This window comes from Zalophus californianus, chromosome 16 (genome assembly GCF_009762305.2).
Source record: "Zalophus californianus isolate mZalCal1 chromosome 16, mZalCal1.pri.v2, whole genome shotgun sequence".
Lineage (NCBI taxonomy): Eukaryota > Metazoa > Chordata > Mammalia > Carnivora > Otariidae > Zalophus > Zalophus californianus.
In genome coordinates this window covers 38,138,385-38,163,319 of record NC_045610.1, presented here as the reverse complement: position 1 = coordinate 38,163,319, position 24,935 = coordinate 38,138,385, and the positions used below count along the sequence as shown (strand labels likewise).

General features: G+C 56.5%; 1 protein-coding gene across 4 annotated transcripts in view; it reads right to left on the bottom strand.

Moving 5' to 3' along the window:
- ARHGAP23 (Rho GTPase activating protein 23) overlaps positions 1–24,935 on the bottom strand; it is a 78,370-nt gene that overhangs the window by 42,956 nt on the left and 10,479 nt on the right. For 3 of the 4 annotated variants that reach the window (XM_027625907.1, XM_027625906.1, XM_027625910.1), the window contains exon 2: positions 2,025–2,186. In XM_027625907.1, the coding sequence (XP_027481708.1) occupies positions 2,025–2,186 (162 nt within the window). Of the gene's footprint in view, positions 1–2,024; positions 2,187–6,048; positions 6,449–24,935 lie in introns of those variants that run through there. The other variant, XM_027625909.2, reaches the window with a different exon arrangement.

Sequence of the window (24,935 nt, the reverse complement as noted above, 5' to 3'; positions counted from 1 at the left end):
GCGTTGGGGGTAGAAAGGAGAGAAAGAGGGAGACAGTGAAGGTTCCTGGGTGGGAGAGAGTGGATGTGAAATACCAGTTAGGAAGAGGATTCTAACATCTAGCAAGGCTAAGAAATGGAGTCCAGGAGACCCACTAGGGAGACCTCTGGATCATCCTCGTAGTGAGGGGGAGAGTACCGGATTTGGGGAGGAAACAGAAATGAGGCAAAGGCGAAGGTCAGGGAGACAGGACAGAGCAGCAGGACGTGGCACATCAGAGCTGGATGCGATGCTGGGTGTCATCTGATCTACCATGCTCCACAGACCATCCATCCCACAGCAGATGACAGGGTGTGACTTGTCCAAGGCCACTCAGAGGTAGTGGCAGAAGCAAGGCTGAAACCCAGGACTCTCTGGCACCCCAGCCAGGACACGAAGGCACTGGGCACGGCTGGAGAGCAGTCCCTCTGCCCCTGCCCCTCCCCACGTGGAGTGTGCATGCCAGCTGATGTGACCTGACAGCAGAGTGAGCTGGTGGCAGAGGCAGACGGATGCATTTAGACGGCTGAGCTCCCGGCGGGCTGCCACCCCTGGGCAGGTTCTGGAAATGGGATGGAGCCTGTCCGTGGCCTGCCCTGCCTGGGGTCTTCCAGCGCCCCACATGCACGAGGTCTCTCTGAGACAGGCCTACCACCCAGCCTCGACCACTCAGGCTGCTTCTGTTCCGGTCACCCCTCAGCAGGGTCCCCTGAGAGAAGGTGGCAGGAGCCAGGCAGGAGGGACATTCTGGGGAAAAAGGACCGGAAGGACTGGACGTTCCAGGGACCTAGGAGGCTGAGGTCCTTGGGTGTCAAGGGGGCGCTGAGCCCTTCTCACACACCATCACCCTCCGCTTACACTCTTAAGCACAGCTGCAGACAATGGGAATCATTTATGCAGGTGCTCCCAGATTCACACACGGTTGAGGGACGAGATGCATACTTACAGATACCCGTATGCACATATCTAGACAGACAAACACACATGCACATGACCAGTATACTGCGCACGCAACCGCACACAGAGAGCCATGCAAGTCCACAGACACAGACAGTGAAACCCAAGGCCTTGGTTCTCTGGCAGGTGGGATTGAGCTCCCCAAGGGAGAGCCCCCAACAGCTCTCCCCAGCCCTGAGGCAAGGGGAGAATGGGGTTCATTGACTCCAAAATAAATCTGTTTCCTCTCCTGCTGGGAGAGAGGTGGGGGAGGGAGCAGGGCCCTCCTGGGGAGCCCTGGTTCCTGCCTAGGGCCCCCTCACATCTTCCTGCCTGCCTGCTTCACCGGCAGGGAGGCCGTCCCCGCTCAGCCCACACTGTATGCTGGGCGCAGCTACCCTGGTTCCTGGACTCAGAGAACCTGACATTTATATTAGGGCCGGAAGGGCTCTTGGGGGTCAAGTAGATAAATGCCCTCACATTACAGCAGGAGAAATGGAGCCCAGAGAGGAGCGACTCTACCTCAAGATCCACAGTGAGGTAGGAGCTGCAGCAGGATTAGAACCCAGGGCACCCTCCTCCCAGCCTGGTGCTCTCCAGAGCACAGAGTCTAGGCCAGTGAGGGCCGGGGCACTCCAGGAGTCCCAGAGGTGGGTTAAAACAGACTCCCCAAGAGCTCAGGCCAGGGAGGGGACAACAAACCCAGCTCAGAAGTGGCCAAAGAGGACAGAGTCCCCAGAACTCCATGTCTCAGAGAAGGTTTTTCACTTTCCAGAGGCCAAGAGTCTTGGGGTGGGTGTGAGCATCCTGGCTCCCCCGACAAGTTCCTTGCCCAGAACCATCCACCCTGCCCCTTCTCCTGGGAAGACCAAACCCAGAGCAGTTAGGGAGCTTGTCCACACTCACACAATGCTAATGACCCAGCCAGGGCTGTCCCTGCCCCTCAGTGACCCTCCACCCAGGCCATAGAAGAAGGGCTGTGGAGGGCGCGGGGCAAAGGGATCTCCCCTCCCCGCCCCCCATTAAAGCTTCCTCAGGCAGGCCAGGGCAGCGGGGCCAGGCAGGTGTACCTTCAGGCTGCAGTGCACGGCGGACTCGGGCGGGTACACGATGAAGTGGCGCAGGGTGAAGCCAAAGCCATCCTGGAGACTTTTGTGCAGCAGCAGGGTCCGCGGCCCCTGCCAGGGGAGGGGGCGTCCAGGCGAGCACCCATCTCTCGGGCCCAGGGGCAGCTGTGGGAGCACAGGGAGACAGCGTTGAGTGGCCACGTGGCCCACGCTCCCAAGTCTGCACACTGCCTCCCGCGGCCAGGAGGAGGGACTGGGGCAGGGGGTGGGGGGCGTGTGCCCCCGGGGGGAGTTCCAGGCCCCCTCCCCTGCTCCTGACCTCCTCCTCGCCCCCTTCCTTCCTCTGCCACCCTCATCAGCCCAAAGCTGCTGCTTGCTTTCTTTCCCCTCCATCCCCTCACAATGGCTTTGCCTCCAGGGAACCAGCTCCCCCCAGCCAGCCAGGTATTCATTCAGGTCAATTGGGCAAATGTTCACTGAGCACCTACTATGCTCCAGGAACTGGACACACAGCCTTCTCGCCTGGGAAGTGCCTGCAGCCATCTGCGCTCACTGCCGCTGCTGTACCATCACACACACACACACACACACACACACACACACACACACACACACGCACACTATGCAGACAGACACATCCACACGCACTCCTGCAGACGGAACACACCACACACCCAGAGAAGCACACTCTCGTGCCAAGGTGCACACGGATGGACCCACAGAGGAGTATACACAAGCACACCTAGCTTAGACAAACACGTGCACACACAGTCGCACATAATCAGGGTCTCACACATGCACGTGCATACAGACCCAGGCACACGGCACATGCCACAGACATACAGACACATTCGCGCACACGCATCCTTCAGGAGCAGCAACAGCAACAGGTGGGGGGCTGGAGCCACGAGGGAGCGGCCTGGACAACTGAAGGGACTTCCTGAGGCTCCGGAGCCCAGCCAGAGGCCTGGCTATTCCCTGGATCTAAGAGGGGAACTGGGTGGGGGTGGGAGGGACACTCCGCTGCCCTCTGGCTGGCCCGATGGAATACTTGGGATTCCCCAAGATGGCATGGCAGAGGATGTCTGAAGACCAGGGTTTGGGGGTACCCAGGTCCGCTTCTGGGGCAAGCGGGAGAAGAGGACGGACATTGCCTGAGAGGCAGCTCTGACTTCAGGTTCCCTGCTCAGACGCAGAGAGGGATAGTGGGCGGGCGGCAGAAGGGTGTCAGACAGATGCATGCCCAGGGCAGCGGACAGCAGATTGGAGAAGATGGTGAAAAGCCAGGATGCCTCCCTCGGGGCTCTTTAACTTCCAACCACAGGCATCCTAACCTGAGGGCCCTCATCCAAACCTCAGAGGGCAAGAAGCCCCTTCACCCCCACCCTTGACAGTCCTCAACCCCACACTCCTCCTTGGCACCAGGCCGGAGTCATCAGGGGAACAAAGGCAACTGGGTGTAGAGGGAAGAAGTCCACCAGCTTTGGGGTGAGGACTCCCTCTGCTCCACTAAGTCCCCTTAAGACGGGGGTCTTAACAGCTGGAAAAAATTCACTTTTGCGACTCGGATGAACTGATACTAAGACACGCCTTCATGAATCCATCCCCTAGCCTGTTCACACTTGTGGTGGAAGGCAGCCCTGGGCCCAGCCCTTTTGCTAGGGATTTCTTTTTTTTCTTTTCCCCTTTTTTAAGATTTTATTTGTTTGAGAGAGGGCGCACGAGCAGGGGGTAGGGGGAGAGGGAGAGGGAGAAGCAGGCTCCCAGCTGAGCAGGGAGCCCGATGTGGGGCTCGACCCCAGGACCCTGGGATCATGACCCGAGCCAAAGGCAGACGCTTAACCACTGAGCCACCCAGGCGCCCTTGCTAGGGATTTCTGTGTGGGGTGGGAAGTGGGACTGTAGTCAGACAGGCTTGGGAGAGGGGGTGGAACCTTAAGTCTCAGAAGATGAAAGAAAAACATGACAGCGGCAGTAGACTTGCTTCATGCAGTCCCACCGAACACAGCCAGGTGGAAGGTACAGGGGGCCCAAGCGAGGTTCCAGGCCAGGGAGACCATTCTAATCATGCCCATCTGGAAAGCTACCAGATGAGGTTGTGAGTGCTCATTCCCCTGAAGGGCCGGAGCAAAAGCTGGGTGCCCCCCCCCCCCAGTCCGGGAGGCCGTGGCTGAGATTCCAGCTTGGGACAGGAGGCCCAGAGATGACCCTTCGGCTCCTCCCACTTGTAGCAATACCCCCTCCAGTTCCACTGAGCCCCACACCCCCATGCGGGGTCTGAAGAGTCCAGAGGAGAAAATTCTCTGGGAGTTCTGTTGAGATCTGAAATCCCCTGGATTTCCTATCTCTGCTGACCTGGCAAGGAACTGATCAGGGAGAGAAGAGAGCCTGGGGGACCCTCCCTGCCTGCTCCTACCAGAAGCCCCTGCTCCTCCCCAGTGTGGGCTGCCTCCCCTGCACGCCCTCTACCCGGGCTCAGAACGCAGGGCCCATTGTTTTGCCGGTGTCCCGGATTAAGGTTTAAGCCACCAGCTGCCCCAGTGATGAGAAGTGGCTGGGACAGGTCCCCACACGCCCCCCACCCCTCCTCCAACACACATCCTGCCTGGGGCTGCCAGGTGCCTGGGGGTGCCCGTCTCTGGGGGCCTGGCTGTAACCCAGGGCAGGGGGCAGGCCTTCTTCTCTCAGGTCCCCTCTTGGCCCAAACACCACTGGCACCCCCTCCCTTATCTCTGCCTCTCCCTTTCCTCTTTTCCTTCCTCCCAGTCTCCCTTCCCCCCATCCCTTCCACTCACTGAGAATGTCAGTGTGTAATCCCCCTGCCGCAGCTACTATACCCCTGCCTGAAGAGGAGACACCACAGCCCCCGTCTGTAGCTAGATCTGGCGGCTCCCCTGTGGGAAGTTCTTCCTTGGATTTAACCACAATCCTTCATGCTATGATGCACACATTTCCTCTCCTCCCCTCCAACCTGGGACAACGCTGGGTCTGGCTCTCATCTTGACAGGGAGGGAGGGGGTAGACACAGAAAAAGAGAAGGAGCCAGCAACGGGAACAGAAAGGCGACTAGACTGGGAAGGGGTTCAGCTCACACACATCCCCACTTCTGCCTCTCTGGGAGAGGCACAGAGACAAGGGAATGGAGAGGGAGAGGCTCGGGGGGACACAGGGGCATCACTGATTACCGCTTTCCTGGCCCAGATCTATCTCCAAATGTTATCAGCCTCGTGTCAGGAAAGAGACATCCAGAAAGGCCAGCTGATGGTGGGAAGAGGGCAGATGGCCCCAGGGCCACAAGTTAGACAGAACTGGACACGTGGCGGGTTAGCAACACCGGGAACCAGAACCCAGGAGTCCTGCTCCTCCCCGCTAGGAGCATAAAGAGGTCATTGCGGGGAGCACAGCGTTCATGCTGGGCATGGCGCCCACTGTGACTCACGCCCTACCAGCCCCGTCGATCCCGGACATCAGACACATTGTCCCCACCCCCTATCTCCAGCCCTGTCAGTTCTCCCCCTGAGATCACTCATTACCTGCCACCTCAGCCTCCTTTGCCCACTAGGAAGCCCTGCTGTGCCTGTGCCCACCGCCCCTACCAGGGAGCGGGCCGAGTGGTGCCCTCCACTCCACTTACTAACACCCTTGCCCGCCTCTGACTCGGCTCCCTGCCCCAGCAGACCCCCCAGGACTCCGTGCCCCAACATCTCTTCAAACAACCCTGGTCCCTTCCATCCTTCCACGGCGTATAAACCAAGGGGCTTGAGCCACTGCAGGCCACCACCCAGGCTGGGGGTCCACATCCAGCACTCCCGGAAAAGCTCCCAGCCACAACCTGCCACCCTCGCCCGCATCTCTCCGGCTCCTCACTCACTCCCCACTCCGGGGCACGGTCCCAGAATGCAGAGCGCACTCGGCTCAAGGATCCAGAGCAGTTGGTGGCCCGATCCCACCCGCCCCGACAAGGCCCGACCCCTGCTCTCCGCGCCCCCCCACCCCCCCGCCGGCCCGGCAGCCCGGTTGCGCTCACCCTGGCGCGGCGCGGCCCCGGCGCGCGGCGGTCGCTGTGGGCGAGGCAGGGCAGCCAGAGGCAGCGCGGCTCCGGGGCGCTGCAGTCCACGCCGACGGCGCGCTCCCAGCGCCAGCCCCGCGCCCCCGCGCGCTCCACGCGCCACACGGCGCTACCCACGAGCGCCGCGGCCGGCGGGGGCCCCAGGGCCCGGCCTCCGCCCCGGCCCCAGTGCGCCGCGGGCCGGGCTTCCGGAGCGGGGCGCGCCGCGCGGGGGCCCCTGGCTGCTCCACGGTGCCCGGCCGGCGGCGTCCTCGGTCCCCCGGGTGGTGGCAGGTGGGCCCCGGGGGTCCCCGCCCGCCCCCCGGAGCCGCGGGCCCGGGACCCAGGGGCCCCGAGGGGACGGACGGCCCGAGCGGACGGCGGCAGGACGGCTGGAGCAGCGCCGCGCCTCCCGCGCCTCCCGCGCCTCCCGCGCCTCCCGCGCCTCCCGGCTGAAGGCGCCTGAGCCCGGACACGCCGGCGAGTCGCGCAGGGCAGACACCTCCCCCTCCGGGGCGGCCCCTGTGCGCGGCCGCCCCGATCGCACACACACACACCCACACACACACGCGGGAGGCACTATACAGCGCCCCCGCGCAGCCACTCGCTGCACACCCCGTATACCGGCACGCACGTACACCCCCCCACTCTCCCACTCACGACGAAAACTCACCCTGTGCCCCGGTCCACACACGTTGTACTCTAGGGCACACAAGCGCATCCAGCTTCACGTGCCCGAGAAACACACATTCACTCAGCACACATGTTCCTCACGGATGCACACATGTAAACACACACCCTACCCACCCTGTACAGGCCCACACCACACACACACACACATCTATACACCCGATACTCTCCCATCCACACACACACACACACACACACACACACTCACACTCCCCCTCGGCCCACAGACCCCACATAAGCACACTGTTCCCCCTCACAAATACATTGTGTGTAGACACCTTTCCATATGCATACATACTTTGGACACCCTCCCATGCATCTATGCTCCACACACCCCACAGAGACACTTTTGCAAGCATACCCACTGCGTCCCTAAAAGCACACCAGATCCCCCTAGGTACCCACCCATACACTCCCCACATACCCAACAGAGATGCCCCACAAAGGCAGCTAGATGACATGCACACATTGCCCAGAGACACACATTCCATGCATAGATGCTGTACCCCCTCAGTTCACACACACACACACACACACACACACACACACACACACACAACCCAGCACTGAGAGCAGACTATCATAACACCCCCCACCAGAGTTATGATATCCCCTGTTGCTGCAGGTGGAGGCCCCACCACCTCTGGTAGGGAATTGTGACCAACCCTCTTCCCCAGGACCCCCTGCCCATTAGTTCCACGCAGAGGGGCCACGACCAAGCTGACAATGGACTCCAAGCTGGCCACCCCCGCACCCCAGCTTGTGAGTCAGACAGGAAGCCCATGTAGATAGCAGACCCTGCCTGCCTCCCCTTCCTGGCTCTCTCTTCCCAGGCCCCTTCCCGGGTGGGGCCGGCAGAGGCCTTGGCTAGTGGGTGTGTATTCGCCACCACCATTTCTGTCTCATTTGACGGTTCACAGCGTGTTTTCGCCACAGCCACTCACTGTGGCCCAGGGCCCCTGCCATGACCCAATATTCAGGGAAGGCAATGAAGGCCCAAGAGCAGTCCGCTTGTCATGGAGGCATGGAACTCCAAGCCCAGGGCCCCTCACTCCAACTTTGGATCTTATACCCAAATTGTAGCCCGCAGCCAAGGAAGGGAGGCTGCAGTGGGGGAGCAACTCCAGCCCAACCCTGATCCCAAATCTGGGAGTTCAGGGAGGGAGAGCCGTAGGGCTGGGCCCTTGAGGGGCAGCCACCAGAAGGGAGAAGCCTGCAGAAGGGGTACCTCCCCCTGCCCGCCCCCATCCCGTCACCTGCGTCCTCTACAAGGACAGCCACGGTGGGGTGGGTGGGTCATGGTGGATCATCGGGTGGGAGGCAGTAGGGGAGGGAGATGGAGGGGCAGGAGGGGAGAGGGGCCAGGGCAGAGGGAGGAGAACTAGAGGACTACAGGGCTGGGCAGGAGTGAGGGAGGGAGAAGGAAGGCAGGAGGAAGGGTGAGGGTGAGGCAGGCGAGCGGGGGCCAGGGAGCGGTTTTGTTCTCCTGTTTCCTGTTTGCCGCTTGCTGGGCCCCCAGTGCAGGAGCTGGACCCCCACCCCCACCCTGGCGGAAGCCGGACGGGAAGAGCAAGGCTGCCACCAGCGCTGAGTCAGGAGGGCTTAGGGGCAGAGTGGGAAAGAACCACAGTCAGGAGGAGCATTGAGCTGGCAGCTCCATTTGCACCCTCCCCCACCCCTCCATCACTAGAAAACCAAGGATTCTGGGTCAGGCCCACTCTTGCCCTTGGCTGCCCTGTGCCTCCCTATGCGGCCCCCACCAAAGTCAGGCCTTCAGAGACCAGCTGGGAGCCCCACCAAGCTGTCCTCGGCTCTGTCAGACTCTGTGGCCCCGAGCAGAGTGCAAGAGCCACAGGGAGGTCCTCCTTCAGAGTCTGGCCTGCTCTCCCAGCAAGCAGCCAGAAAGTCCTTCCAGCTGCCTGACTTCCTTTCCTCTTGCTGCAAGCCCAGTCCCTGGTTTTGAAGAAACGGAGTGACTCTCCCCCCTAGTGCCCCACGGAGCCTCTCATGGCCAACAGGTGCTGCTGTGGGTCTGGATCAAGAATCCACTTCCCTCGAAACTGCTGAGGTTTCTGAGGGCTACAGGGAGGGGCGAGGCAGAGAAGCAGCATGGGGTTCCTGTGTTCAGAGACCTAGGAAATGATAAACCATATAGGATGTCCACTTCCTGCCCTCTAACCTGGCTGGACAGCAAGGGGATACCAGTCTCTTCCAACCCAAACGTGCACTTTCCCCACCCCACCCCTTCTGCCCAGCTGCCTCGACAGGGATGTCAGGAGAGGGGTGCACACAGTAGGGCCTGGAAGGTTGTACAGAGTCTGAATAGATGACTCTACAGGCCTGGGGAGCCTCTCAGCCCCCTCCCCCATTTCCTCTGGGAAAGGAATGTGGGGTGGGTCCCAGAGGGTGGGGGGGGATGGGGCCCAGGGCTGGGAAATACCAGGCGTTGCTGAGATTCTATTCCAAGCCTTCCTGCCTGGTGTGAGTCCTCCTCCCCGGCACCCTCCCCAGCTTCCTCCCCCCAAATCAGGAATTACCCCGCTGAGCAGTCCCTCCCCTCATCCTCTAGTTTGACCAGCTTGCAAAATCCATTCAACTTTATCTTGCTGAGGGTCCCTGGGACAGGACTTGGGGGCTGTGCCTCCAAGGCGAGGGCATCCAGTCTTCCTCTCTCCAAATTAGATAATCATTCTTTACTGTTTGAAAGCACTTTCACTGGATTTCATATGGCATTTACCCTAAGAATTGGCTATCCAGGGATTGTGTTACACCCATTCTTCAGATGCAGAAACTGAGGCTCAAAGAGGGCAAGTAGCCCGGCTCAAGATGTCACTTTTACTAAGCTGAACCCCGATCCCAGACTAACTCAGATCCATTTCTATTACCCTCTTGTTTATCCATTCAACAACCACGTCTTGAATGCCTGTCGTGGGCCAGGAGCCAGCCAAGGGCAGGGACACCTTGGAGAGTAAGTACACACCTTGACCTCAGGGTGCTTATATTTCTACTAGCATCCCAGCTTCTGAACCCTTTAGGAGCCCCCAAGTTCCAGATCCAGGCCCGAGCCAGCTGTCTTCATCCCCACCAAGGGAGACCCCCACATACCAAGGGTGCCCCTGTGTCAGAGCCGCATCTCTCTATGAGGGGACAGTTTGCTTGAGGGCAGGATCGGGCGCCTTCCAGGTTAGACCTCCAAAAAGACGGTGGCCTGGGCTATAGAAGCAGAAGACTGCAGGGCCAGCCTGACAAGCAGGAAGTGGGAAAGAGGAGGAGAGCATCCTGGGGCCCAAGGGTCAAGGCATATAAGAAGAGAAGCAGGGGAGCCTGGGTGGCTCAGTCGGTTAGGCGTCTGACTCTTGATCTCAGCTCAGGTCTTGATCTCAGAGTCATAGGTTCAGGCCCTGTGATGGGCTTCACATTGGGCATGGAGTCTACTCACAGAGAAAAAAAAAAAAAGAAGAAGCAAAGAGAGAGAGAGAGAAGCATACCACTAAAGGCCTATGGTTCAGGAAGTGAGAGAGAGGGCTCAGGGTCAATTTGCCTGCTTTTCCTTTCTCTGGCTCACTTAGTGCCTCCTCCCAGAATGTAGATCCCCAAACCATATGACAAACAATGCCCCTACCCAGAGAGAATCATCCTACATTTGTGACTCTCTGACACCACTATAACCACCCCACAATCTCATATGCAGACAGAGCAAATCCACCGCCAGTCCCCGTCCATCCCAGGCATGCAGGCAATGTGATACCCAAGGCATGCCCGCCCAGCCCACGCCTGGGCCTCTGACCCCTGCCCCAGTCTCCCCGCTCAAGGGCAGCCTCCCCCGGTCCTCCTCCACCCCTTTGCCCCATTGAGATGCCTGGTTCCCAGCACCACTTGTGTGCAGTCCTGGCATGCCCTAACAGGCCAAGCCGATGAGCCGGCCCAGCAAGCCTGCGTCTCCAACAAGCTCAGTGTGCCATAACCCTGCGTCACTGGGAGCCTGGGGACCCCACTGGGTCTGGCCTATGGGGCAGAGGGTGGTCCAAAGAGTCTCTCCAGACCCCATGTTCTCCCCATCCAGAGCCAGGCTTGCCCTGAGCCCTGAGTTGGGGTGTTTGTGACATCCGCCTCTCCCACCCTCATACTGGGCCAGAGCCGAGGAAGGCTGGAGGAGGAAAGGGGGGAGGGGGCACCTGCCCTCCCAGGAGTCCTCCTGCCACCTCAAGGAGGGATCGACACAATCCCAGCAGCCAGAATCCCCTGGTTATTCCAGAGGCAGCATGGCTCAGGGGCTGGCATATGGGCTCTGGAGTCCTCTGGAGTCCTCGACCCCTGGGTCCGAGTTCGATCTCTACCACTTCCTGGCTGTGAGACCTTGGGCAAGTTATTTCACTTCTTTGAGCCTCTGATCCTCACCAATAAAATGGGAATGACACTCATTTCCCCTTCATAGGTTGTTGGGAAAACTAAGTAATTTAAAGAAAGTCCTTAGCACAGGTCCTGAGCACATAGTAGGGGCCCAAGAAATGCAAGCTGGTTCTGGCTGGGTTTTTGTCCTTTAAAGCATTTTTTTATTGAGGTATAATTGACACATATATTAGTTTCAGGTGTGCAATCTAATGATTCACTATTTGTATATGTTGCGAAACAATCACCACAATACGTCCACTTAACATCCATCACCACGAGTAGTTACAGAAGTTTCTTTCTTGTGATAAAAACTTTTAAGATCTTACTCTCTTAGCAACTTTCAAATATGCAATTCTGTATTATTAACTATAGTCATCATGCCCTACATTACATCCCCATGACTTATTTATTTTGTAACTGGAAGTTTGTACCTTTTTTTTTAAGATTTTTTTTTTTTTTTTCCCAAGAGAAAGAGAGCACGAGCAGGGGTGGGAGGGGCAGAGGGAGAAACAGACTCCCCACTGAGCAGGGAGCCCGATGCAGGGACTGGATCCCGGGACCCTGGGATCATGACCTGAGCCAAAGGCAGATGCTTAACCGACTGCAACACTCAGGCGCCCCAAGTTTGTACCTTTGGACTCCCTTCACCCATTTTGCCCTCCCCAAGCCCCTGCCTCTGGCAACCCCAATTTGTTTTCTGTACCTTGGAGCTTGGTTTTTGTTATTGTCCTTGTTTTCAGGTTCCACATATAAGTGAGACCATACAGTTTGTGTTTCTCTCTGTTTGACTTATTTCACTTAGCATGATGCCCTCCAGCACAATGCAAGCTCTTTTGAGTGTCTTCTGGTTATTCACACTCTCTCACACCCAGCCGCACTCACAGTCAGACGTGCAGACAACTCAGCCACGTGTACACAAGGACCCAGTGACACGTGTGCACACTCAAGGAGGTCTGCACAGACCCAGGTGAATCCATTCACACGGGCATCACCACCCCCTCCCACTGCCAGCCCCTGACAGGCTCCCACATGCCCCAATCCCCCCCCTTCCCAGGCAGGGAGGTGTCATCAGAAGTCCCCACTGCCATAACAGAACTTTGGCCCTTTGGGAGTGGGGAAGGAGGAAACGTGAGACCCCAGTAGGCAAGGGACACGGCGAGGGTGCCAGGCTGGCAGGGCCTCTGCCCGGCAGGAGAGCCAGTGCCCTCCTCAGGGATAGCGGAGAGAGGGGAGACTAAAGAGCATCTTTCCTAAGGGTGGGAAATGAGCACTTGCAGAAAAGGGTAAGTCTCGAGCCAGCCACAAAGTAAACAGTAGGGCCATTGCCCGGGCAACCACAGGCTGGCGTGGGATGGGGCCCACCACAAGCCCTTTCCACCCCCTGATTTACTCCACTCAGCGGCCCTTGACTGTCTCAGTGCATGCCCTCCATGTACCCACTCTGGTGTCTGGGCCCATCTGGGACTCCCCAGAGGTCATGGCCTGGGTCTTTCCCCTCAGACTGGAGACTACTCAAGGGCATGGCCTGAGTCTCCCTCTCCCTCATTAGCCTGAGAGCTTCCTAAGGACAACTTTTCAGAAGTGGATTTGTACTACAAGAATGCTTTGTATACCGTAGGCTCTCAAAAATTATTTGTTCATGGGGAGGCTGTGGAGAAATTGGAACCCGTAGGCTTTGCTGGTGGAATGCAAAATGGCACCATTGCTGTGGAAAACAGTATGGCAGTTCCTCCTAAAGTTACACAGAATCACCATATGATCCAGCAATTCTGGCTACGTCTCCAAAAGAAGTGAAATCAGGGACTCAAAGCAGTGTGTGCCCACCCACATTCGTGATTGCTTATTCGCAATAGCCAAAAGGTGGAAACAACCCGACCATCCATTGATGCATGAATGGATAAACAAAAAAATGTGGTATATCCATACAATAGAATTTATTTGTTCCCAAAAAGGAAGGAAATTACAACATGGATGAACCTTGAAGACGTTATGCTTAGTGAAATAGGTGGGAACGAAAGGGCAGACGTTACATGATTCTGCTTATATGAGCCACCTAGATTCACAGAGACAGAAAATAGAATGGTGGCTGCCAAAAGGAAAGGGGGAAGTCCGTGACTGTTTCGTGGACACAGAGTTTCCGTTTCAGAAGACGACAAGCTTCTAGAGATGGATGGTGGTGAGGGTGATGGTTGCACAACAATGGGAATGTATTTAATGCCACTGAACTATCCACTGAAAATGGCAAATTTCATAGTATATGTGTTTTACCACAATAAAAAAAAATGGCAAAGTCATATTCAAACTCACATTTGAAGAGCATTGTTGAGAGAAGATGGAATACATGAACAGGTCTCCCCGTGGGGCCTAGGAGCAGGCCCTGCCCACAGAGTTTACCCAGGATAGCTGGGCACCTCCTGTCTGTCTGGAGGACCTTTCCCTCCCACCCCTCTCCATTATCCCTATTGTCATCCTTGGGGGTCTAGTCATCCCTGAATAGGAGGAGGTCTCGGGCTGCCAGGGGAGTCTGAACCTTGCACACAGTAAGTCCTTGGCATTGATGGACCGATGGATGCCCAAACTCTTGGGATGTCACATCACCCCAAGGCGTCGGGACCTTGGAAGAATTTCCCTAGCAAAAGCCCTGCTAATTGTGGTGTTCCCTCCCCCTGAGGCTTCGCTCCCTCAGCATGCACGTCTGTTCCAAGCCTACATATGCTTACCCACCACCTGTAACACATACACACACAAGGGTGTGCACGCAGAGGTAAGTCCCTGTTCTCAAATGCTTTCTCATGCACACACTCCAAGAAAAATATGCCTACACACTGAAGGGTGCACATTCTTGTCAGAGGCAAGCAGGTCCCATGTGCAGCAGAGCCCCCTGCTGGCCCAGGTCTGGCACACTTATCTTCCTCACAGCCCAGAGTAGGCAGGGTGCCCTCATTCTCTCCCCCCAACCTGTCCCCCACTGCATTCTCCAGGCCCCTCACTCCCCTACCATGCCCCGGGATCACCCCTCCCCATCTCCTACAGAAGACCAGGGTTCCCTGCAGAAGGTCAGAGTGACTGTGAGACCTTAGGCAGGGTCTCCTTTGGTCAAGGGGTACTGGAGAGAGGCCAGGGCCCCTTTTCAGATGAGATCATATTCAGGGCACTCATTCACGAAGGCAGGAGAATACTTGCAATGACTCTGCTCCAAAGTGATACCCATTCCCCTACTCCACACTGGACAGATCATTTCAGAAGAGACTAGAGGAGAGAGAACTCTGGGAGGGACTCTCCCTGTGGCCCCACACAACTCTCTCTGGAAGTTCTTCCTGTTATCCGACCACCTGGGCAGAGACAACAGGTGCACCCACTGGTCTCTTTCCGGGGAGAGCTCAGTCCTAGTCAAGCTGAGACCACATCCCCTCCCAGGGCAGGTCTCGGCAGATCCCGAAAGTCTCCCCCAGGGTACTTGGGGCTCCTGGCAGGGAGAGGCTCTCAGCCCCACCCCTGAAACCACCCACCCCCTCACCCCAGGCCCTGCCCAACCTGTCCAGGTCATCCCTTCACCCAGCCTATGAGCTGAACCTCTCTCTAATCCAGCCCATGATGCCCCAGAGGCAGCTGGAAGGGTGGAGGGATGGTGGCTCTGCAGGAACAAACAACCTCCCTTGGCTCCTGCCCATGAGGGAGCTGCGATGGTTTCTGGGCTGGGCTCTGTGGTCAGAAGACAGATGGCATCGTCTTTGGCCCCCAACCCCAGATCCTACCCCTCACCTGCTTGCCTGGCCCCGAATTTGGGACATGGTAACCGTCACAGCAGTAATTAAGTCACTGCACATGCATTCCCTCATTTAACAGCAGAGCAGCCTCTCGGGACAAGTGTGACACACACCCACTCACCATCCCAGCACCTTGGACTGCCCACCCTGTCTGGTACTAGGTAGGGAATGCTTGGTGTAGGGGCACCGAGGGTGGGAGACAGGAGGCTAGTGAGAGAGAGACTGCTGTCCTAGCATGAAGGCTGATAAGGAGAGAGCATCACACTTGCCATTGGTACTGGCCCTTGCCCTTTTCTGGTTGTGTGACCTCCAGGGTCCCTCAGGCTTTCTTACTTCTTCAGCTGCAAAATGAAGGTAGGGATAGCAGCCTGACAAAGTTGCTGGGAGAGCATTCTGGGAACCAACAAATGGGAGGTTTTATGGCCTGTAAAGCCCCATATCCCACCCATCAGAGGGACCCTGCTTCCCAAATGTCTCCTGAGTCTACCCACGTCACCACTTCACCATGTCCATCACTCTGTTCCAAGCTGCAACCACTCCTCTGGTCCAGACTCATTGTTTTAAAGTTGTGACCAATAGGCCCTGGTGCCTCTGAGCTCCGTGCCCACTACACCCCCTCCCTCTGTATTCTGCTACCCTGGTCTACTTCTAGTTCCTTCAGGGACCATGCACCCTTCCAGCCCCAGGCCCTTTGCACATGCTGTTTCTGGAATGCTGCTCTCTCTTCCCCAGCTCCCTCCCCGCTTCACCAAACCACACCCTAATTAATTCCTATCCACCCTGTAGTTCTCAGCAAAAAAGTGACTTCCCCAGAGACACCTCCTCTGGACCCCAGACTGGGTCAGGTCCCTGTATACCATTTCACATCACTCTTGAGTTAGTGTGTATGTATTTATGAGTGTGCTCGGCACACTGTTTCTGAATGGGAAGGAATAAATGAGCCTCTCTTCAGAGAGAGTCCACATTGGCCAGAACCCTGTCTCCAGAAGGAGTCTATCTGGGGCAGGGGCTGCTTCGGATATTTGGCCATCTTTTTGTACCCCTACCCCTTCCTCAGGGGGAACCGTCCAGAAAGTGGGTGTGTTGGAATAAGGAAGTAAGGGGTGGGGAGAAAAGGGAAAGTGCTCCAATCCCCTTTTCAGTGTCCTCTGTCCCCCCCAGCCCAGCTGGCCAGGCCCTTGTCCACCCAGGCAGGGCTGGCCCTCCACATCGACAGATTGCTCTCCCCCTTCTCCAGGTCTCAGCTTGACTGTTTCCGAAAAATTTCCTGAACACAAGCTAAAGAACTAGCCAGGGTCCCGCAGCTAGTGGCAGCTCTGACTCAAGCCCTGGTCTGTCTGCGGACAGAGCCCAGGCTCTTAGCCACCTCATTACACGCCTCATTACTACCAGTTTCTCCCTCGAGGCCAGGCCGAAAGACACGCCCCCTCTCTGGGCCTCAGTTTCCTCCTGTGGGCTGGGCCACCTCTAGATTTCTGGAAGACTGGCAGAGAGGTCGAAGGCGGGGGGGGGGGGGAGAGGGGGGAGAGGGGGGGAGGAGGGGGAGGAGGGGGAGGAGGGGGAGGTGGCAGGGAAAGGAGGGGGTGAGGAGGTAAGGGGAGAGGAGAGAAGGGAGGGAGGACCGCGGAGGGGCGGCCGCCTCAGGCCAGCCAGACGTGAGAAACGCCAAGTATGCGAACTACGCCAGCCCGAGCTATGAATAGTGCGGCCAGGCTGGCAGCCCAGGTCAGCCCATCCCGCCCCGCAGCCCCCCGCCCGCCCGCCCTGCACCGGGGGCCAGAAACGCGGCGGGGGCCTGGGAGGCGCGCTGGGGAGCCGAAGCGGAGCGGCGGGAACGAAGGGGCGTGGTCATGCAAATAACAATACAAATAGAGAGCAGCGCGCCTGTCTGATTGGCTGGTCTCGGCAGGTCCGGGAACCAGCGCCGAAGGGGCACTCCGCAGGAGGCGGTGCCCAGTCCCAGCGCCGAGCCCCGCCCCTGCTTCCACGCGCTTCCACCCCGGCGGCTGGAGGTTCTTCGGGTCACCCTGTGGCTGATATCCCACTGATGCCGTGCGCCCAGTGGAGGCCTCTCACCCTCTTCCGTCAAGGCCCTGTAAGGCTCTGCCGCCTTAAGACACCGACCCTCCCACCCCAGCGCCAGGTCAGCCCCGCCCCCTTGGAGCTCACCTGTCTGACAGATGGCTGGCATTTGGGAAATTACAAGGGCCCCCAGGCCTGCCTCTGGACTCCCTTTGCTCATCAGTGAGGGAGCACACTGGCCTAGGGGCAGGAGACTCAGTCCCTGGTCTAGTCCTGCCCCTTGTGTGTCCCTAAACAAGTCAGTCAACCTCAGAGCCCAGCCCCTAGTCCCATTCTGGGACTACTGAGGAGGTGTCACTGAGGGTGAGGAGTCAGAGACATCAGATCAGGTCCCAGCTCTGTGACCCCGGTCAAGTCTCTTCCCTCTCCAAGCCTCTGGGGCCCTTGAGAGGACTCAGTGTTGAGTGCTTGACACATAACGAGTTGTTGAACAAATCTGAGCTCAGTAGTCCACAAAGGATTTTTTTAAATTAATGAAACAATCCCTGATTTTATGAAGAGACAGGCATGCAACAAATAAAGAGGCTGTAAAGCATAGTGTCTAAACATTCCTAAACAGGGGCGCCTGGGTGGCTTAGTCAGTTGGGCATCTGCCTTCAGTTCAGGTCATGATCCTGGCATCCTGGGATGGAGCCCTGAGTTGGGCTCTCTGCTCAGTGGGGTGTCTGCTTCTCCCTCTTTCTCCCCCTGCTCGTGTTCTCTCTCAAATAAATAAATAAAATCTTTAAAAAAAGTAAATGTTAGTTGTCACCAATATTCCTATTATTATGTGGTTCTCACAATGCATACCAAGTGCTATGGAAATGTTTGTGCATCAGTCAACAATATTCAGTCAACAGATCCTGGTCTAGAAGCTGGAGATAAAGCAGTGAACAAGACTAAGTCCCTACCCTCATGGGGCTTAAGATCTACTGCCCAGAGGAGGAAGTCCCCATATATTTGAGGAAATGGGGTAGGGGTGGGGGCTTACAGAGAAGGATATCCGAACTGGGCACTGAAAGGATGAATAGGAGTTTAAAAAAAAAAACAGAGAAGGCAGGAAAGGCTTTTTCAGACAAGGGGAAGAGATGGTTTGACAAGTTTCTGGAAAAGGGAGAAGGGTGAGACATCCCACTCCTACCCTGTCGTCTCCATCCCTACCCCCAGTTTCAGCCCTCATCATCTCTCATTTGGTCTGCTGCCTCCACTGCCTGACACCCTTCCACGGCTCCAAAGTATCTATGGGAGCAAGTCAAGTTCCTTAGTATGGCATGAGGGGTCTTCCATGACGCTGGAGGGGAGGGGTAGGATCTGGCCTTCATTGACCACGACAATCTCATCTCGACTCTTGGTCTTGCACTCACTGATGCCACACGAGGCCAGGCTATTTCACACCTCCTTGCCTTTGCTCATGCTGGGTTCCTTCTGTCTAGAATGCCACTCTCACTCCTCCACAAGCCCCCACCCCCACCCCCGACATCTTTCAAGGCCTGGCGAGCCTCACCTCCTTAGTGAAGTCTTCTTCCACTCAGAGCTGGAGCATCTTTAGAAGAGGCAATGGGCTTTGCCCATATGTATCAATGGATTCCTGGGTACCCTTATATGACTCAAGAGCAAACCCAGATTCCAGGCAGATACAGAGAGAACCCTTGTGCTCAGCAGAGTCATGGAGAAACAGAACATAATTGTGTTGTCGGCATCCACCACCAGATTATGTCTGCCCTCCCCTCTCCTTCACTATATCAACCCCTACTTGGATTTCAAGGCTCAGCTGGGGCTAAGGGGAAGGATCCACCTTCCCAGAGTAGAGTGGGTGTCCTCCGGGCTTTTTTTTTGTCGAGGAATGTAGTAGTGATCACAAGACAGGCTTAGGACTCAGAAAGACACAGATTTAAATGCAGATGCTAGCTGACCTTTGGTGAAGTTGTCTACCCTCTCCGGGTCTCAGTTCTAGTATCTGTAAATATACAACCACCACATGGTGGCCCTTGAAAATGATCAAAAGGAGTTTCATAAAAGAATCTTCAACTTAAAGACAGGTTTGGAAACAGGAGATGAGAGAAAGGAGATTAATCTTATCATCAACTGTTTTTTTACTAACCCCTGTGGCAATTCTACACACCGACACTCTTTCCACCTTGAAACCCTTCCTCCCACCTTTGTGACCACATTCACACTCAGATGAAGTCACAGTGAAGACATTCCCTTGTGCCTGCTTCTGTCTGACTCCCCAGTTAGGCCAGGCCATGTTCATGTTAATAATTTTGGCAGGGGGTTAGCAAAGGATGTTCTGGCCTGGCAGACAGTATAGAGATAAATCTCAGATTCCATGGTTATGAAATCTTAGTGAAACTTTTGGGTGGTAGGAAAAGCAGACATTGAACCCCTTGAGGGCAGGGCTGTGTCATACTCATCCAGATCCCAAGACCCATGGAGAGAGCTGGGAACACAGACCCTATATAGGAAATGGTCACGAGATGAACGAAGGCGGGTTTGCATTAAGACCTGGCCACTGCCTGATTTTCCAATTCCTGGAGTCAAGTCCTCCTCCTGCCCTCCACCCGAGAAATTAGGAAGCGGAGGGACACTCTATGTATACGCCAGCCCTGGGAATGTCCTCACTGTCCCGGGCCACACCCAGTCTCTCAGATAACATTTCATCTAGCACAGTGGGGACCAAAGCATCTGGGAGCCACTGGACGAGGAAAGGGTCCCATTGGGGAAGGAACGGGGGCTGTTTTCTCGTCCCAATAGCAGTCTCAGCCTTGTTGCTTGGCCCCCACTTCCTGCCTCCCACTCCCCTCTTGCAGACATCCCACCACCTCCTGGGCTCTAAGTTCAATCTCACCTGCCCCCTCACCCCCACCAGAAGCTTCAGGGCAGAGGGACGGAACGGTGCCAAGGATTCATTAGAGTTAATGAAGGTTCAGCTCTGCAGATGCCGGTGCAAGATACAGGAGAGTATCAGAACCGCCCACAGCCCCCCGTCAGGACCTAGGGTGCTCAGCTCCCTCCTCCCCCTCTCTTGGGGAGGAAGCAGGGGCCACACCCTCAGAAGAAGAAAGGAGATTTAGAAGGATCTTCTCAAGTACAGAGAGTGCCATGATGCCGAGAGGTCAGGGCGTGGGGCCATGAACTAGAAAAGAGCCTCAGGGTGGGGTAGGGTTCTCACCTTGGGCTGTCAAGGTGCTACTGTCCACTGCTCAGTCCAAAAAAAATCCCACCAACAACAACCCACTCCTTCCTTTGCCTCCTTTCATGGAATTACAGCAGAGCAGAGCTGAAGAGACTCTGGGAACTTCTCCACTACCCTGGGATTACATATAACTCAGCTGCCTGAACCCCCTTCCTACCTGGCTTCCATCCTCCATCCTCCATCTTCCTCCCACTTCAGCCTGTCCCTTCCCCTCTGCCTCTGGACTTTGGCCTTGGCCTTTCTCTAGGCCTCAGCTCCCCCACGAGTCAAATGTGGAGGCAGGGGCCGGGGGGGGCCGGGGGGCGCGGTGCCCCCAACATCCCTCCAGTTGAAATTTTCAAAGATGTCCCCTCTCTGGTCGGCTCCCCTCTCCCTCCCTCCCTCCCTTTCTCTTGGAGAACAGTACAGAGTTTCCTCCACACAGAGAATGAAGGAAACTGGTGGAAGGTGGGGGTCTCCACTCCAGCCTTTTGGGGGGTTCTCAGGAGCAGGAAAAGCTCCAATAGGCCAGACCGCCACCGTCCCTCCTACTGGGGGCTCTAAGTCCTGTGCCGGCACCAGATTCTCTCCAAGGAGTGTTCTCATGCTCCTTGAGGAAGTTAAAAAGGAAGACACAGTTGTGGACTTAGGAGCCGAGAATCAGACAGAAATCAATCTGGAGACTGATAGAAAGCAGGCACAGGGCCAAAGTGAACTCTGCCCTTCCCTATATTAACCCACACTCGGGGGCCAAGCCTCTGGAGTGGCTGTCCTCCTATTTAAATGGCTCCCAGATGTCCCCCCCCCCCCCCGCCACATTCCTCCAGCCCACACCCCTTCTGTCAGCCTGCCTTCGCAAAGAGGCTGGCACTGGGTCCGTTTCCATCCTTGGCTTGTGGGTCTCAGTCATCCCTAGGCCCCGCCCTGAGCTTGCCTCTCCTCCCAGGGATTCAGGCTGAGCTTTGAAAGGGTCACTTCAAAGAGGACCTGCCTGCTGAGGGCCCAGCCAGACCCAGGGACGGCTCCTCCTCGGCCAGATTCCCGGAGGCTGGGGACAAAGGCCCCACTGTTCCCCCCGACCCCCAGACGCCCCCAAATGCACTGGGCATAAGAAGTCTTTCTTTCTCCCCAGTTCCGCTCTTTACAGGCCGCAGCTCTGCCACTGGGAGTAGCCCTGGCCCCTCCTTCAGGAGAGGCTGGGGCGTGAGGGGACAGGGAGCTAGCAGTCCCCCCTCTACCACCACCATACCCCCTTGGGCAGCCAGGAGCGTTGGAGCTGACTTCAGGACTGGCGGCCCAGGGGCCTCCCTGCCCTTCAACCACCAAGCCCTGCCCAGGCCTGCGATGGCCTCCGCCTTCTTCCATCCTTCAGAACCACAGCCGCCCTTCCACGCCTCCTCCAGGCAGCCTCCCAGGACTCCCTCTCCTTAGAGGAGCCTCCCAGCCCCCCAACCACAACAGCCAACCTCTCATGTTCCCAGGAGGCTGGGGCTCTGCCCCCTCTGTCCGGTACCCTGCAGCAGGAACCAGGTCTCACCTGCTCCCCTAACTTCCTACCACACGGTGCTGATCCCAAAGCAGAGCCCTTAAAAGTTTCTGTTTCAACCCTTCACCCAATGCCTGAATTCTTTCTAGTCCAGCTTGTGCCTGCTCACCTCCACAGGAGCCTCATCACCTCCAGGGGCAGCTCGTTTGTTCTGACTTCTTACTGCGCCAAAAGGATGTCGTTCTTGTTTCTATCCATTGATTCTCATCTGTTTAACAATTGTTGCTACTAATGGTTGAGATTACCAAATGTCAGCCCCTCTACCTATATCCCCTCATTTAATCCTTTCAACGATTTTGAGGGATTATTTCAGGGATAAGAAAATGGAGGCTAAAAACAAAGAGCCCAGTCGCCAGGGCCACATCACACAGTGAGTAAGGGATAGAGCTGAAATTTGAACCTCAGCAGGCTGAAGGCAGGGCCCAAACAACCTGCCCCCCAGCATGCCAAGGGGCCACGCCAGGCCCAGGCCTCTTGCCTGCCATGGTTGCCTGTATATTAGAAGGACATCGCCATACTGAGTCTTCTTTTTTCTTAGCCAGCTCCCTGCCAGGCTTTGTCAGCAGATGAAGTGTGACCTAACCATGCAGATGACTGATGTGATTTCAGACCAGCAATGGGGGGCAGAGGGGTAGTCAGAGGGAAAGAGGTCCCCTGCCCAGGGGCACATGGGTTTCAGGAGGTTGGAGGAGATGACCCTGGGCCTAAGGTTTAGGACTGGAGGTAGCTGGAAATTCAACCACTTCCCATGGAGGAAAGGTGCATGAGCGGCCATGACAAGCCCTGCCTTAAACCAGACACTCTGTCTACCCTCCAACTTGAAAGGGGCAGAATCTTCCACCAAGGTGATGCACTGGGCTGAAGATCTCAGGGCCAGAGAGATGAAAAAGGAACAGGACTTGTTAATCCTGCCTGTAGTCTTTCCCCATGTGCCCATTGCTCAGCACCATCCCCTTAGAATTCTGGGGGAAGAAGGAGGGAGTGAAAGGGGCCCCAGCAGCCCCTGTTAAACCTTTGAAGGCAGTCATGACAGGGTGTGAGCTTTCCTTTCCTTTCTGGGTTTAGATCAGGCACTCCTGACACACAGACAACACAGCGGTGCACCTCTAGGCTGCCTTCCCAAGACTCCAACTCCAGCTACTTCCAAAGGGTTAGATTACAGCCTTCTGTGGTTTCTCCATGTTCTGTCAACCAGTCAGTCAACAAACATTCTCTGAGTACTGGTTGTGGGCCTGGTCCTGTGGACACCAAGACAAACACCACACCTTTAGGGCTGCTTGGAATGAGGTTAAGAGCACAGTCAACTCAGCTCTGCCACTTACTACTACTGTGTCACCTTAGGAAGCCACAGAATCTCTTTGGGTCAGTTTCTTCATCAGTGAAGTGGGATAATGATAAGGTACCTTCCTACCCAGTGGTAACCACTATGGAAGTAGTTCCTATTATTACTTTCCTTGTCCTCAAATAACTCCAGGACGATGGAGGAGACTGATGTGCAGACCAGCTGTCACAACGCCAGGGGGAGAGCGGGGCGCGGGGCACCCTGGGAGGCCAGGGGCAGGGCTGCTCCTCCTGGCCTCCACTTCACAAACATTTATAGAGAGCCGCCCTGTGCCAGGCGCTGTGCTGGTCACTGGGGACACAGAGATGAACGGGGCACATTGTCCACTCATCCCTGCTCCTCCCTTCTGTCCCAAGGCCCAATCCCAGAACCCCGCACTGAGGGTGGGGGGCACCATGGACAGAACTGTGTGGAGAAAAGCAAGGCCTGGGAGCCTGGAAATTGGGACACCTGGGTTCGTGTCCACCACTCACGGGCCACCTGACCTTGGGCACTGTCTAGCCTCAGTTTCCCCATTTTAGCATGAAGGAGTTGGACAAGATAACCCCTCCGGTCCTGGCCCACTCTGACAGGTAACAAATAATCCCACTCCCACAGAGCTTTAAACTCACCCCAGTGCGGTCCCTAGGCCATCTCAGCCTGCTGTCCCACTGAGGCAGGAGGGAAGAGACACCCGCCTGGCACTGACTGGCACTGTCCTGCTAAAGAGCTGGCACAATTTCGCATGAAATAGGGGGGCCTGGATCTAAAGGCGGGTTGTTTGAAGGGGGTGGGGGGTGCTGGGGAAAGGCAGAGCCAGCTCCCACAGGCCCTATTCATGGCTGTCTCTGGGGAGGGAGAGAGAGAGAGTGGGATAATTAAAACTGGGCTTTGTCCAAATCCCTGACCAAGCCAATATCTCACCTTTGAACCCCTGCAGCCAACAGAGCAGGGCTGATGCCCCTTTGGAAGGAAAACACCAATGAACCGAGCCACAGTCCAAGGGCTATGGGTTAGCCCGAGGTGAGGTGCGGGTGTTGGGGGAGTCAATGAGCTGAGTCCACACCCACCAATGTTGGATGGCCACCTAAGGCTTTGCCACCCTGAGGCCTCCAGTCCTCTGCCCTGTCCCAGCCTGACGACAAGCAACCAAGCTCCCATCCAGCGAGAGGTTAACCTTGTTGTTGAGCTGTGGCCCAGATGGACCCAGATCCAGGGTGAGAGTGACAGTGGGGCCAGGGAAGGCCCAAGAAACAGGATGGCAGGGTGAGAGCGTGGATTCTGTGGCCAGATCACCACGTTCCTTCCCCGGCTCTGCCACTCGTTAGTGATGTGACTCTGGCCAAGCTATTAGCTCTCTAGGCCTCAGTGTCCTCAACTGTAAAATGGGGACAATAATGGTACCCACATCACAGTGGTGGTGTGAGGATTAAATGAAGTAATTTTCATAAATCCTGGCCCGGAGTCATTGCTACCTACGTCTTAACTATCGGGTGTTTTATTAAAGCAATCCCCGCCTCCTTAAAAACACATTTTTTTCTTAGGCACTAATGTATGCACTTATTTGCATATATTTGTATCCCCTCTGAATCTCTCCAGATTCCTACACTTGGAATCCAGTGTCAAGGGATCTACCTAACCCAGTGTCCTGGAGGAACCTTCCCTGTGGGATGTTCCAGGCCAGACTGGGATGCTGCAGCTCCGCAAGCCTCTCCCTATAAGTCCCCTTGCAGAGCTAACTGCAGTCCCTCACACTATAACCTAGTCCATTCTCCTTCTTTGTGGTCTCTTTTAACCTTATATACCAGGCAGTCCTTCTGCAATGAAGGATGAAGTGACGCATGCCCCTGCCCACCCCAGCCCTGCCCTATTCTGCAACCAGCACCATCCCTCATCCCCACTCCCATCCCTGGC